Source organism: Hyalella azteca, unplaced genomic scaffold (assembly GCF_000764305.2).
Source record: "Hyalella azteca isolate HAZT.00-mixed unplaced genomic scaffold, Hazt_2.0.2 contig12068, whole genome shotgun sequence".
NCBI classification, from domain to species: domain Eukaryota; kingdom Metazoa; phylum Arthropoda; class Malacostraca; order Amphipoda; family Hyalellidae; genus Hyalella; species Hyalella azteca.
In genome coordinates, this window is record NW_025942036.1 from 166,278 (window position 1) to 181,538 (window position 15,261).

General features: G+C 35.9%; 1 protein-coding gene across 1 annotated transcript; it reads left to right on the plus strand.

Moving 5' to 3' along the window:
- Positions 1 to 735: 735 nt before the first annotated feature.
- On the plus strand, positions 736 to 6,431 carry LOC108677162. Its single transcript, XM_018165330.2, has 2 exons — positions 736 to 1,731; positions 2,811 to 6,431. Exons 1-2 carry the CDS (start codon positions 1,686 to 1,688, stop codon positions 5,552 to 5,554), a joined length of 2,790 nt encoding a protein of 929 aa, XP_018020819.1. The 5' UTR covers positions 736 to 1,685; the 3' UTR covers positions 5,555 to 6,431.
- The last annotated feature ends 8,830 nt before the right edge of the window (positions 6,432 to 15,261 follow it).

The following is a 15,261-nucleotide window of genomic DNA, read 5'->3' on the forward strand; positions in this document are numbered from 1 at the left end:
ATAAAAAAACTTTTTTTCAAAAGTTCCCGACTCGGTCTTAAGCTACTTCCTTTTAAATCCACCACAAGAACCTACCTGCTTCTCATGCAATAAATTAGTACTGGAAATTGGAGTTGATAGAAATTAGTTTAATTTCTAGGATTCAAATTAGTTGGTAGGTTGTGCAATATGGGCACCCTACTTGCCTTTTTTTTGCATTTACCTTCATGTAGTTTTTTTTTCGAGAATCGAGGAATCGCAGACTTAAAGAATTAATAAAAATGTTGGGCTAAGATGTTGCTTTTTATCGCTCGTTGGCAATGAAAACTCGAAATCCATTAGATATAAGCATCTTGATTGATATTAAGAGATTTTGAATGTTTTAATTCCTTATTATGGTATATATAAGTTGCATTATAACCTTCTTCAATGTTAATGTGAATTCATCACACAATGTCTGTACCTATTTCTTTCCAGATCACTTGTGCAATTATCGGTGTCATGTAGCGTTAAAGAGAGAATATTATTCGAGGAAAAGTTTGATACCACAAGAAGGATCGTCAGCATCTGATTCATCTCCTGGAAGTATATGAAATCGTAGTCTGCTTGGCATCGCCTGTGGTGGGCATCGTCGAAATAAAAATTCTTCGCATTTTGGATTTTTCTAAATGTTTGTCAATGAAAGAATTTGGAAACATCAAAAAATATTGTTGTTCATTTATTTAGAATAAAATAAAATTTCCATTTATAGTAGCTGCTGGATTAGTTATTTAAAAAATTAAATATTTCCTAAATTCACACTGCTTCTTCCGTAGGACAGAAAAATACATAAAATTTTAGGAACTACAATTCCTGTGCATTGCCGATGAACATAACATTGATACTTCTGAAACTGATGTATAGAGAATGAACTAGCCTGAATAAGACTGTGCAGAATCATTCCATGTCCATGAAACCTACGTGCATGAGCCCCTGAAAATTTCAACCTTAAATTATCTAACTCAAAATGATCCCAGTAGTGTTACAGTCCCAAACTGCGTATCAAATCCGTTGATTAAAAACCTAGGAGCAGCCGGCACCCAGACTTCGCATTAATCAATCACGGAACTGATTAAGAGTAAACGCAGTTTGGTGCTCGAAATACGGCAACTCCTTGCGCTGCCATCAGTTTGAAACCATTGCAGGTTGTTTTGGTTTGGGCTCAAGTGGGGCTCAGCTTCCGTACAGTCAACATTTGCCGAAGGATATTATAGGATAACGTTAACCGCCGTCCTGCGAATCTGGGAAATATGGACACTGGGCTTTCCTAATAATGAATGAGGTTTATTAAAATGACGCTTTCTCATCTGGATGTCTGCATTTTCAGCCTCGTAAATAAATTGCAATTAGAGTTTATATCATAACGTATTTCATCAGCGTGACATTTAAGGCCACAAAGACTTCATTTACTTAATTCGAGTATAAATTTAATTTGAGTTTCATTTATTTAACTCGAATATAAACGGAATAACGGTGAGACTTTAAACTCGTTAAAAAGCAGTGGAAATTGTCGAGGAACTTTGAAATTAATAGATTTGTTGGGCTTTTAGAATATACTGAACTTATAATTCAATACTCGCGATAAGTGAAAGAGTGCAGGCTATTTCAATCTTCAGGTCCTCCACCGAAACGACTTTTCAGAACAAAAGAAACTTGTTCTCGCAAAAATGCAATCAACGCTGGTGCTGATGGTGCTGGGAGTTTTACTTTCAGGTGAGTTATAAAAACGAATTTGGAAAAAAATTTACCCCTGTGCTGTCGAAGCAATGAAATTCATTTCGCATTCTCATTTTTTGGCCGAGGGTGAAAATGATTTTACTAAAAAATTATTACTTAAACGTTGACGAATCTTCTAAAGCGTTTTTAAAGTCTTCTTCTAAACATCAACCTCTCACCTTCCAGCAAAAATCTAATTCCTAATTTTTTTTGTGCACCAGATAAAAATACTTCACGTTTCTGCTACGTCGAAACGACAATTTATTTGGTATTCATTGGCAGTTTTAGCGGAGCCTTGAGCCCGGTGATTGCCAGCGCGCGAGATCGATACCTGACATCGACGTTAACTTTAGAAAATTTTTGCAATCCAGACAGTAGCCTCAGCGGCACCTGAGGCAAATTGTTCGTCCGCAAAAAGCAGCTGCGATGAAATTCTCAAAATGTAAAAAGTTCAGCTCCAGGTGCCGCATAAAATTCCTCTGGCCACAGAAAATTTGAGGAGGAAAGTGTAGCACCAGCATAATTTCTGAACAAGATGAGACGTCTGACGTAGGAATGATAACGAGGTCACTTTTTTCTGTTATTCATACTATTCTCTGTTATTGCTATTCAAAGATGTTTTCATGACTGAAATCGGGTCTTTTGTTTTTTTTTGTTTGAAGGATATATAACAAATCGTTTGATGAAAACTGATATACAATTAATTTTTCGTAAGGGATAAGGAATTGTTTATATTGCTTCATTAATGAATATATTTAGCTCATTCGGATCGATCCGTTGCAACATTAATACCTTAATTCCTTACGATATTTCTTATTAAGATACCCCAGTCAAGAAATTCAATTTTAAATTTTTTATAATAATACAAAAAACCTAAAATAAATTGCAAATTTTCTCTATAAAGGTGAATTCGCGCTTTATAAAATTTCACAATTTTTTTTCAAGCGGAAGGACTTAAAAAATCAAGTCATATTTCGTATGAATTTCATGCATGTAAGCGTTAGGCAGAAACGCCGTGTTTGTTTTTCCACAAAATTTCCGAGTATGAGCTTATTTGTGCCTTTGTTTTTTTGCAGGCTGGTCATCAGGGGCCACTGATATGATTGCAAGCTCATCCCCTGCGGAGAAATATTCCGCAATGATGCGAGATTTACCTCGGCCCGGAATTGGCTCCAGAGACGAAATACACTCCAATATTTCTTCGCGAAAATCCAGTTCCAACCTGGCTACTAGAATCAATGCGCCTGATGGTTCATCTGACTCGACTGCAGAAATTTCGAAGACTGAAGTACAAGTCTCGAAATCAGAGACTCATTCTGGCGTAATAGGAGGAAACGAAACGACACAGACGCTTCCAAAATTTCTTTCGTCAGACATCCACTCTCTGCAGACTTACGGAAAGGATTTGCAGGCAGCTGATAATAGCAGTACCTCGAACCTGGATGATATTATAGCGGATAGAATCATTGCAGCGAATTCTGTTCAATTCCTGGAAAAAAATGCTGACCGATTGGCAACGTTTGAAGACAATAATACAAATGAATCTAGACGTGACATTCTGAAGATCCAAAATGACGTTTTGGCACGTGGCAATGAAACTCGCAAGAAGGCTTCTGCCTCAGCAAAGTTGCGACCCTATGGTATCACGGCTGAGTACCTCATGGCCATCTCACTTAGAGGTGACAGAGATCAAAGGAATCTCGGCAGAGGGAGAAGATTCACTTTCCCTAAAAAAACTACGTCTGGAAGCGAGGTGAACAATTCTACCATTAGAAGAAATGATGATCGGATCGACAATGAAAACACTCTTGAATATGATTTAACAACTGACGATGAGTTGAAGGAAATGAAAATTGATGTGGACGATAAGCCAGTTCCTTTAAGTAAGGAATTAAATTCTACTCTGAAAATTTTAGGTGAAAATAGCTTGGAAATGAGACAAGGAAACAGAACTTTTATCGAATCCAAAACTGTAAATGGCACAGTAACCACAAAATCATTGGCTCACAAAACTGATTCGACAAAACAAAACCAATTGTCGCAAACGAACTTTAACGAAACTACAACGACGGAAGACCGCTCCAAAGTGACCTCAAATGTTTCATCAGTAAGTCATTTGAATCTTGATTTACTTGAAGAGGAATTAGCTAAGAAGCGAAATTCACAAGATTTATTACTTGCGATCTCCATTCTTCAACATCACCAAGTACCCATGGACAATATTTCCGACAAAAATATTTCTGCCGTTGATAACAATCAAACCGGCAATGAACTTTCCAGTAAAGCTTCTCTGCCAACAGAAAATCGGAGCACAGAAAAGATTGCCTCCACGATTAAAATTGAACCTTATTTCGCCAACAATGTTGAACGGCAGTTCACTGAGGAACTAATTAACAGTGACGAAAATTCCGCAGATTACAAGGAATTTGAGAGCAGCCTCTACCCACAATTTAATACCCGAGAGAAAATTACTGAGGGTAACAATAATGAAATAAATTTACAATCGTTCACTCCAGGGTTACCGAATACGATGTTTGTTGGCGGGCAGCTTGCACCGAGCAGCGCGCACATCAAAGACATCGAATTAACAAAAAAATATCCAAGAGAAATGTTGGCAGAGCTTCCCGAGCCTCTCTACGCAACGTCAGACATCGGGTTCTTGCCCAACGATATCGTGCTGAGCGGCCTCATGCACAATCAACGAGCTTCTTCCAGTGCTGAAGAGATTGGAAAAAAGCCGTCGGTTCTTCTGAGTCACAACATTCCTCTGCCAGGACGTCCACAAATTGCTCACAGCAAAGTCCCGGCAGAAAAGAGCACCAAGTGGCTTATTCTCGTAATGGACGGGGACTGCGGCATCATCAGTAAGAGAATGAACACTTTTGTTAAGTTTTTGAAAGCAGCACTAGCCTCAAAGCTGGAAACTAAGTTTGATGATATAGTTATAATGTCCGTATTCTGTGACAATACCTTCATGGTCAATATTAGTTTGGAGACGAGGTTGTACTCTAAAGCCCTCACTCAGCTACAGGCTCTGGCTGAAGCCAACACGACTCTCCTTGAAATCTCCGGGGAAATCTTTTACTTGGAAAAGGTTCTAACTCAAGACTCTAAAATGCTACTCGGTAGATTGAAGGGGTCCAGCAATGGCGAAGACATGGAATTGATTGTGTACATAGCAGTAGGCTGCGTATGTGCGTTTATTCTACTTTCAGTATTCGTTCTTACCGTCATCAGCATTTGCAACCACGACGACAAGGAACTACATGAAGTTAAAACCGACTGCTTAGACCGATCAGAATTCCCCATAAGGAAGCCAAACGTTATTTACTCTCACAAGTTCACACAGGAGCTGAACCCTGAAAAATACAGACTGACTCCATTTGAAGATTCGTCGCTTGGCGGAGCAGCTCCTACAGATTCAATGTCCTGTGACGCCCCAAGGTTCGGGCAGCACTCGGCGGAAAGATGCTGCGATCGTAAAGTTTTCATTACTCCGTCTTCGTCTAAAATTCAATTGCTTGAGGAAGTTCAAGAGGAGGACGAGGATGAATTTGAGGACCGTGGGGTGCTCGAGGGAGAAGACGATTATCACGAGGAAGAAGAAGAAATGGACGATGATGAGGATGATGAATTTATCATCGAGAGCATGACTCGTCCCTTGGAAACTGCACAACATCATCAAATGCATCATCACGAACAGCATAAAAGATCGTCGGTGTCAGAAGTGCACATGCATGGATGCTGTCACGAAATGCGGCAAGATCAAGATGAAGAACATTTTGCTGGAAATTACGATAATCCGTGTTACGACAGATGATTCAATGCTGAACCTAATTTCTTCATCGACTTCTTCTAAGAAACTCCAGAAAAGCGCCGTTTGGGCATGAAAAAACGTCTTGCTTTAAGAGTCTTCCTTTGACGAACACACATTGAGATTTATGAATATGCAGACAATGACTCACATTCTCACACATGTATGAATCGGTGTTTGATTCAAAAAGTCCTGAGCTTTCTAGTTATTGTTTTGAGTTTTGATTTAGGTTTCTTTCCTGCTTTTCTCCTACAATATTGATGCTAAGGATAGATATGAGGACACTAAAGTAAATAGTGTTAGTTCCGCTCAGGTAGTCATTTCAGGGTAGGAAATACCCGTACAAGTAGTACCCGTTGTAGAATGTTGTTTAATGAAAGAATTATCGTGTGTACAAATTCGTCGTGGATACTTCGTCGTTTCCAAATTCACATTGAAAATCTAAAAACCTAAACAATAATTATTTCAACAAGCTGCGTTCATCTCGTTTGCTTTAGGTCAATTTTCCATCAACTTTAGAACCTGATATTGGTGTTAGTTAGGAATAATTTTTTGTTTTTTTTTATTCAATTTCCAAAAGTGATGAATGTCACGGTGAGCTCGTAGGTATAAACTGAATGTAAATTGCTTCTTTAGTTTTTTTGGGGATCTGATATTAGGATTTAGCCGTGCTAGGATGCCAAACTTGTTCATGATGTGCATGAAAGAAAAAAAAATCCATGTGTTGCGCGCAGAACGATATTTTGTAGTGAAAGTTCTTGCATATTAATAGCTGACATCTCAAGTGAAAACGAATATACGAGTATGTTTCATATGGAAATTTGGTAGACGAGGTCAAGATATCATCAAAGTTTTCTCAGGGTGTTACTAAGGTGCGGAATTATACTAAGGTACTGAATTAAGAAAAATTACTCCATCCCACTAATTTCAAAATTTCTTTCCGATCTCAGAATTAATTCAAAAATATAAGATTTATATTTATTTTTGATTTATGTGCCTATCGACTTGGGTCCACTTACATACATACTTTTTGACCTAAAGAAACATTTCCGTCCTTCAACTCGTCTATAATAATTCATTTTACTGTTTTAAAGGTCATCGGCTTGAGTTTTAAGATTTAATTTCGATATTTACTTATTTATCTAAAATCCAGGATGAGTCATTATTCGTTGAACATAATGCCAAAAAAATAATCATTTTAAATGTTAATATTCTTGACAATCGTTGATACTTTGGAACTCGTTTCAAACTAGCGCGTCTATATTTTAAATAATGAAAAAGCTAGAGAATAGGATAGACTCGGTTAAAGGCGAAAATTATATCCTCGGAGCTGTTTAATAGATAGAAATCGGCATGCTAGTAGAATTTATTGGTCAAGAAAGTAGTTGTTTTTATTGTAGCGATAATTAAAGTTCATTGCCGATCATTTTTCTTTCCTTCCCGCCTCGATTTGAGTTCTGTTTAAAACCTAGAATCTAACAAACGAACAATAAGTGTTAATTATATCCATACAATGTGTAAATATTTTATCCTGCAAACGTGGAAAAATTTCATGATGAAATTCTATTCGAATATTGACAATAAATTAGAATTAAACATCTTTCGTGCGTTTTTCTTTCCTTAGTTCTAGCTTCGTTTTTAATGTCCTCGTCACCAAAAAGTCATCAAATCAAATGAATATAAGTTGGGAAAGCGCAATTTCAGTTGAGTTGAAAATTATCTTGCGTTCAGTTCTATGTGTGCTTCTAAAAGGGAGTTCTGTAGGAGCATGTAATTGTTTCACTGTAATTTTCCAACTAGATGTTTTTTGTTCAAATAAAACAAAATATATAATAAGCTAAATCACGGTAATAAGCTAAATCATGTTAGAAATGGAAATTATTTCCAAAAATTAGTGTTACAATGAAAAATAATTGGGTTCCACATCAGGAAACATTAAATATTCAAGTGAGTTTCTTATGAAGATTACAAATATTCATCGGACACTAAAAAATTGTAATATCAAATTATAATTGTTATTAATATAATGATAATTATACAAATAATAAAAATTTCACCATTGAACAATGCAGAAGATCCAGAATAAATTGTAATAATATGGGCGCCATGAAACATTATCAGGAGAAAAATATCAAGAGAACAATTGAACTTTTACTTTCAAACTCATTTCTGAAATGACTTGCGATGACATCGATCTATATTCTCACGCAATATACTTTAAACTTTTGAACACCGCTCATTAGTTCATGCAGTTTTGTTTGGTGCAAGTGCACGGAGTCAATTCACAACAAGTCTTATTATAAATTAATTAATTTCTCAAATTCTGTATTTTACGAGCTGAAAAGATGTGACTTAAAATCTTTCCACTTTTTTATTTAGATGATCCTAGGTGCATGAATATAAAAAATTCTGTTTCAAAATTTTGCATAATTCATTGCTGTGGAACTTTTATCTTTATCATCTTTTTATGTCCTAATAAAGTTATTTTGCTGAGCGTCGATTAACAAAAGAATGTAAGACGTTAGTGGTTCAGTTATAAAACTCAAAACCTAATTACTAAAATATTCCGTATTGTACTTTTAAATTAAATTTCAGCTCACTACATTCTTTCTGAAGCATAAATGTTGATCGCAATTTATAATCTACGAGGTATATCTCGTAATCTCGTATATTTTTCTCAATTATTCTAAATCCCAAGCCATTTTAATTTATGCACTGCATCTCAACGAAGTCAGTGAGGATTATCATACCTTTCATTTAAACAATTTGATGACTTTTCAAAAGTAATCACTTTCACTTGGCAGTTTATTTTTACTTGCTTTAAATTCATTTGGCGTGACTTTTGATTGCAATACAGGTAAAATTTTCATCAACATAGTATGTAAAATCAGAATAATATTAGATATAGTACATTATATTGTAAAGCAAGCGCCCGGTGTTGCAGTGTTGAGGGTCACTTCCTTTTCGTAATTGCACTTTAAATCAATCAACACGTAGTTTCATGTTTATAAAGTCAACTGAGCATTTTCAGCACCACTTCAACAAACTCCAAGTCATGAGCAGTGGGTGGAATTTACAGTGTCCTGTTAATTGCTCGCGACTCTCTGGCAGTAATTTAATATAGCACTTATGGCGATGGAAGTCCGTGGCCAATATGATGTAAAACTAGCAATCAGTCTTCCGATTAGTGAACTGTAATGATATTAATTTTGTTGCAGTTGGGGGTGAATGAATGATATGAACAATAACTTAGGTAACTAGTAATTCTTTATTTAGGAAAATTCAATATTAGATATCTTTTCTCAAATAATTGGATAAGTGGCGGATGAAGGTGTTTTATTAATCGCATGCTTAAAACAGCTAAAATATGAAATATTTAGGCGGCAATGGACATCAACACATTTAATAAGTATGAGGAACATTGAATGAGAAATGGAACGTTAAGCATGTAAATATAATACGAGCATTGGGCTATTATTTGTAAGTACGTCAATCAGAGCAAACGCATGGAACAAAAGATACATCAGTTTCATGCGAAGTTGCAGGAGTGCCCAACATAAAATATATTTAAGAGGAAAACTCCGGCTCTGAAACAGTTTTAAAAATTAATATTTTTTTGTCAAATATGTCGCCGTTCATGAAATTAGGTTTTTATGCAGTCATCACCTAAGCTAGGTGCATTAAATTTCTTTACTTGAAATTTACCTTAGAACTTTTTTCTGCTTACCATTATGCATTAGTTAAATTTAAATCGCAATTAAGATTTAAGGACTGTGAACTTGCACAACTTTTTTGACGTGAAAGATGGATAAAAATGCGCGCAAAACTGATTTTTGCGCCGTGTTGAAGAGAAAATTTAGATTTTACTTCACTTTTTTCTAAATAAAAATTTTAAATTTGCCTGATTGATGCAGCATTTGCAGGCCTAAAACCGCATTATTAAGGCATCATTAATTATATCATCGAATTCTTATGAATGTAAATGTAAATTTTATATATAACTTAAAGAGGCACCATCGAATATATTATCGAATTAGGATGTACACAACTGTTAATTTTATATTTAACTGCTTGTACCACCGTCAATTATATTATCGAATTCGGGCGAATGCAAATGCAAATTTTTAATTTACGCTCGCAATACGACACTCGCAAGTCATTTATAACACACGATACGTTTCATTACAGCCGATAGAATGCCTTTGGAACTCATGGTATGGCGCTTTGTTCTGACTCGTTCATTAACATGGATTCGTAAACTGCATCGCAATCGCAAAAAACCTGCCGAGACCGAAACCAATTAGAGCCGAACATGAATATCATAGGGATTAAGTGCTGAAAATATTTTCGCTATTCTGAATCCTGTGTTATTTCTGTGAGCAAATGCTAAACCATTTACGGCCGGCATGGACAATTTATCCCGTATTTACAAATGCTATATTATCCTGAATCAGAAATGATTGTAGCGTTACAAACGACCGCGTTTAAAAAATCTGTCGGTTTATTCGACCTGCGTGGAGTCTAGTTACTTATAGTTTGCTGTTAACGAAGCGTTAGCGAGGGAATAAATGTTTATATTCTTCACATCACAAACTCGATTGCGTCGAGTTCTTTTAATGCTGTTGATGCTCTCTAGCACGATGTAAAGGCTCGGTATTTGGTATCGTTAAAGCTCGTTACAATTTGCGCAGGAATATTTTGTTTCTAATGAAAAAGAACGTTGCAAAAGCATGCGATGTTGCTGGTTGTAATCGGATTAGGTTCAGTTCGGTTTGTGATTAGGTAGGATGAACTGAGGGACGATAATAATAGTAAAAGGATAAAGGAATAATTATATAATAATAATAATAATAATAATAATAAACAATAAGAAGAAGAAGAACAGGAGGAAGTATAATGATAATAAATATAATAACAATAATACCAATATTAGGAAAATCTGTGTTATACTCTCTATCACACTACTAATCCACGGCGCATTATCATCTGCATACGTATACACATATGCACTAAGATTCTTCAACTTCACCTCTCTGCACCACCATGTTTTACTTCGCCGTTCCAATCTACTAGTCAAACCCATTACTCATGTACAGCACAGGCTTCTGATAATTTTGCTGCACCAATTACACATTACATACACTGTACCAGTTTATTTTTAACTAACTCTTGTACTTCCTCACCTAAGGATATTTTTCACCGTTAATTTACATCAACATTTTTAAGGACCGTTTCAGCTCCCCAACCCATTTACGAGGGATTCACAATTCTACACGCTTTTCAACTCCCCAACTTATTTGCTTCACAATTTCAGCCGCCCGCTGAACCACTTATTTATTTAACCATTCTACATTACCTCTCAACTCGACCACCCATTTACTTTATCATTCCTTTCGTCCTCTCAACTTTCATTTCGATCACAATTCACCGCACCCTCTCAACTCCACCATACCACTCCACCTCTCCACTCCACTCCAGTCCATCATTGGCGCAATGATGAAGCCTAGGGGCAGGCGTCTCCGCAGCGTCGCTGCTCCAATCAAGCAATTCGAGTCGGAAATTCGGCTGCCATTGAAAGTTTTCGGGCTTCACTAATGCTCAATAAGAGCCTTAATTGCACGGCCTCTGCAATGCTGCAAGCGATCCCTGGGAGATACAACAAGTGCACTCTCATTTCTAGCGCAGTCCCAAAAATTGGACTCTGCCGAAGGAAATAAATTGGTTCATTTGATTCGAACACCTTTCAATTTTTGAGCTTGGTATCATTAAAATTTGTATTGCTTTTCAATGTAAATAAAATTCGTAGATTTTTAATATGTTTGCTTCTTCGTATTATTTTTGATTGCATTAAGTTAAAACAGAATGCAGAGTGAATAACACGATTCCAAAATTTATTCAGATGGAAAACTTACAAAATCATTTCGAAATTTTAAACAGTTTGTTCATTAAAACTTAATTTGAACTCAATTTCGTTCCAATTAAAAAATCTGCCAAACTTTTCTCAGAAACACGAATGGTTTACGCATTCAAAGTTTGCACGGATAAAACACAGCCCGCTAGCTGGCATTTAATTTAGAAAATATGGAAGTAAATGTGCAGGATCTTTGAAACAACTACGCCCAATTCTCGTTTCTTGGGAAGTCTTCAGCAGAATATGTCAGAGTCTTGAGATTTGAAGCAACTTTTGCTGAAGAACTTTAATTACTTCAGCTGAAACTTGGATTTTTCTGGCTTCATTTTTTTACAGTTCATTGATGCAGATTTTCTGCAGCGATAACCGAACCATGACACCACCTACAATAGAACCAAGGTACCACATCCAAGCGGATCATTGTAAGACCGGAAATAAAACATTTTCTTATCTATGAAATAAAAGTACGAAAAATTCTGAATAGTTGAAGGTCATTCAATTAAATATAAGTAGACTAAGGCTATACCTTAGAATTAGATTTAATATCTGGAAAATAAATATAAGATTATTTCAGGCTTGTACGGCAAGCATCGAATAACCTATGATCCATCTTAATGTCGATGTCGATCCATGTTAATGTTAAGTCGTTGATATCTCATCACAATATGACATGATGTCATAAAAAGCCCTGAAACTTTATGAGATGATGTAGATGATAGACTCAGGTGCTTCCAGCAGTCGTAATGCAGTTGATGGCTTATGAAGACTAAGTTTAGTACTCGAGGCCGTCAGGAAAGAAGCTTTCCCAGAGACCTAGAAAGTAATGATAGTAAGATTATCATAGCGCCAATCTATTACAACGTCTGCATGAGAAAATATTTAGGATAAAAAGTTTATTTAGTTACTTGCATAAAGTTTATAAGGCAGAAGATGGGAAACACAATACATGTTCGGATAGCAACCGGATTAACATGCGTTGATAGATAGAAACTAAATTTACCCATGCATATAGTTCCCAAATATTTTAGTATTATTGTTCTGCTTTATCAGAGAAATATATTAGGAAAAGCCATAGTGAATGGTAAATGATTGGCAGAGCCTAGCTTGAAAACATGTAAATTCATTTGAAACATAAAACAATTAATACTGTGAATCAGGAACGAATGAATGCACATATCGCAAATTCGTTAAATTTTGATAATATTCAATTGTGGAAATAATGAAATTGTTATTTTACTGATAAATGTGGTGATTTATATTCGATAGATTTTCATTATTCGATGCTCAGAATTGATTGGAATACATGAGCATAATACGAAGGTGGTAAAAATTGCGAATTATTATTGAATCATGACAAGTATACTGGTTGTTAACTAAAGAAAATCAGAAAAATTACTGTTAAGTAGTAAAGAAGCTAACGAAGGGATGCATACATGCATACTGGAGGGATTTGGACATAACAATGATATAATTTTGAAGGAATTATTTACATAATTAATTATGTGTGGCCGAGTTAATTATCAGTAACACAGTTTGCATATTAAAGTAAATCTGAGGGAACAGAGATATAGAGGGAAAACTGAACGAAAACTAAACAAATTGTGGAAAAACGTAGGAGGGGTTTAATGACAAATATTGAAATGAAATAATAATAAAATATGATGAGTGCAAGAGGAAAATGAATTAAAATTGGAAAAACCGCAAAAAATATGCAGCTATACTGATGACGTGTGGAAGAACAACTGGAGAAGAACTGAGGTGTAACAGAATAATTTTTGAGAGTTACGGCTTTTAATTAATACTCAATTATTATGTTATCCGCGTGGCTCACAGCATTCAATAGAACCACGGTTAATATAACTGATATTTACCACTCCATTTTCATGTAGAACAAATGATTCACTGCACTCAATAGAGCCAGGGATTTCCGACGTTATTTACCACTCCATTGATATGTCGTCCTCGTGATCCACTGGACAATCGCTTTTATTTACCACTTCATTCCCCATGTCCAAGGCTTCATAATTCGCTGAAAATTTCGAGTATCCGATACCCGAGCGGTATTTATTATTTGGAGTTTGAGCAACGAGCGCGAGTTCGAATGATTTACCGCCACTGCAACATTTATCATCGTAATGAGGAGCGAGAAAGTCGCTGAAATGAGTCCGTTTTTGCCGGTCGAGTTTCCAGGTTGTTTGAAAGCGATTCGTTTTCGCTTGAAAAATAATGAGCGGAGATTTCCTCGGTGGTGAAGCGAGACCATTTTTGAGTGACGTTCAAATACGGCAGAATTATGAACCTTTTTTCAGATTTCTACTTGAACGTTTTGTATTTAGGCGCATGTGGCTGGATTGGCTAGATTGACAAGAATGAAAAAAATTAAAGAACTAGATTGACAAGAATTAAATGGATTTATTTTGTGTTTTGACTGTAAAAATACTAATATGCTGGATGACATAGTTTTATTAAATGAGATTAATACATTTCTGATTTCTCGAAAATCCTTGTTTTATTGTGTCTCTTATTTCGGTTCTGATGAATGATGAAGTTGGATGAAATCGAGGACCGTTATGCTTGAATTTTTACTTTTAGTTCAGGTAGGATAATGCCACATGAATGAAGAATGAAGTTCATCATTCTTCGTTAAAATATTCTCCTATTATGGATGTTATATAAAATGTTTGAGAACGATATTTACGGCTTCATTCTTTTAAGTAAAGTGGCTAATTATTATACTTTCAAGTAAAAAAATTCTTTTGCAAGCCTCAAGATAAGTCATCAAACTAATGAACGGATCGAGAATGGCCGACAGCCGTCCATTGAGTGGCCAACGATATTCCATAAGTAATTATATCCTAATTATACCCCGCTATTTTACCCTTGCCTTTCACAGCGCAGGTAACGATAACCTTGCACCACCGTTCATTATACACAAAGACTCTGACTGCACCCTAATTCTGCGTTAATGAACAATCCGCGCTGCAATGAGAATAAATTGACTTGCAGGCACACGAAGGTTGGTCTAGAGCCCAGCTATGCGTGATAAGGTGGTATGTGAAGGCTGCTCTCACAGAAATGAGTGAGACTTTGTCCAAATAAGATGCAATTTTCGCCCATGTGTGAATCATCCTGACCCAGTTTGGCGTAAGGAAAGGCAGTATCAGTGCTCCATGCAGAAAATGTGTCGATATTTGTATAGTTTGACAAGTTAATTTGTCTCAGATAGGGGATTGTGCTGACTGAACTGAACTATATCAGAGAAAACTTGGTAGAATAGAATAGAATAGAACATTTTTGTAAATTATTTACTGTTCAATGAGGAAGCACACATGACGTGGTAATTATTTTGAGTGAAAATTTGTTATTTGAGCTCTGTATTAAATGTAAGTCTGAACGAGCAGTTCTTTTAATTAATTTTTCAAAGTTGAAATTTGCGGGAAGAATAAATTCGATAATGGCTGAAATTAGAAGCAAAAGCGATCTAGGAACGGTAAAAGCATGCTCGCTGTAAAATGATTATTACAATGCTTAATCTTCAGCAAAAAATCTAAGTGCTTTAAATAGAGTTTCACGGAGACACTTGACGAAAAAATTGAATAATTTTTCATGCAAAATGTATTGAGGAACACTTTGGAGAACGAAAGGAAAAGTTCATCAAAAAACCTACCAATAGATAAGCCGCACAAAAGAAATGCTTATCATTTCCCCCAACCCGAAATCATTGCTGCTTCAGATCGTTCACAAGAAAAAGCCAACTTTTCTCAAGGCTTCATTAAATTGCAGATAGTGTCTGGTAAGATTT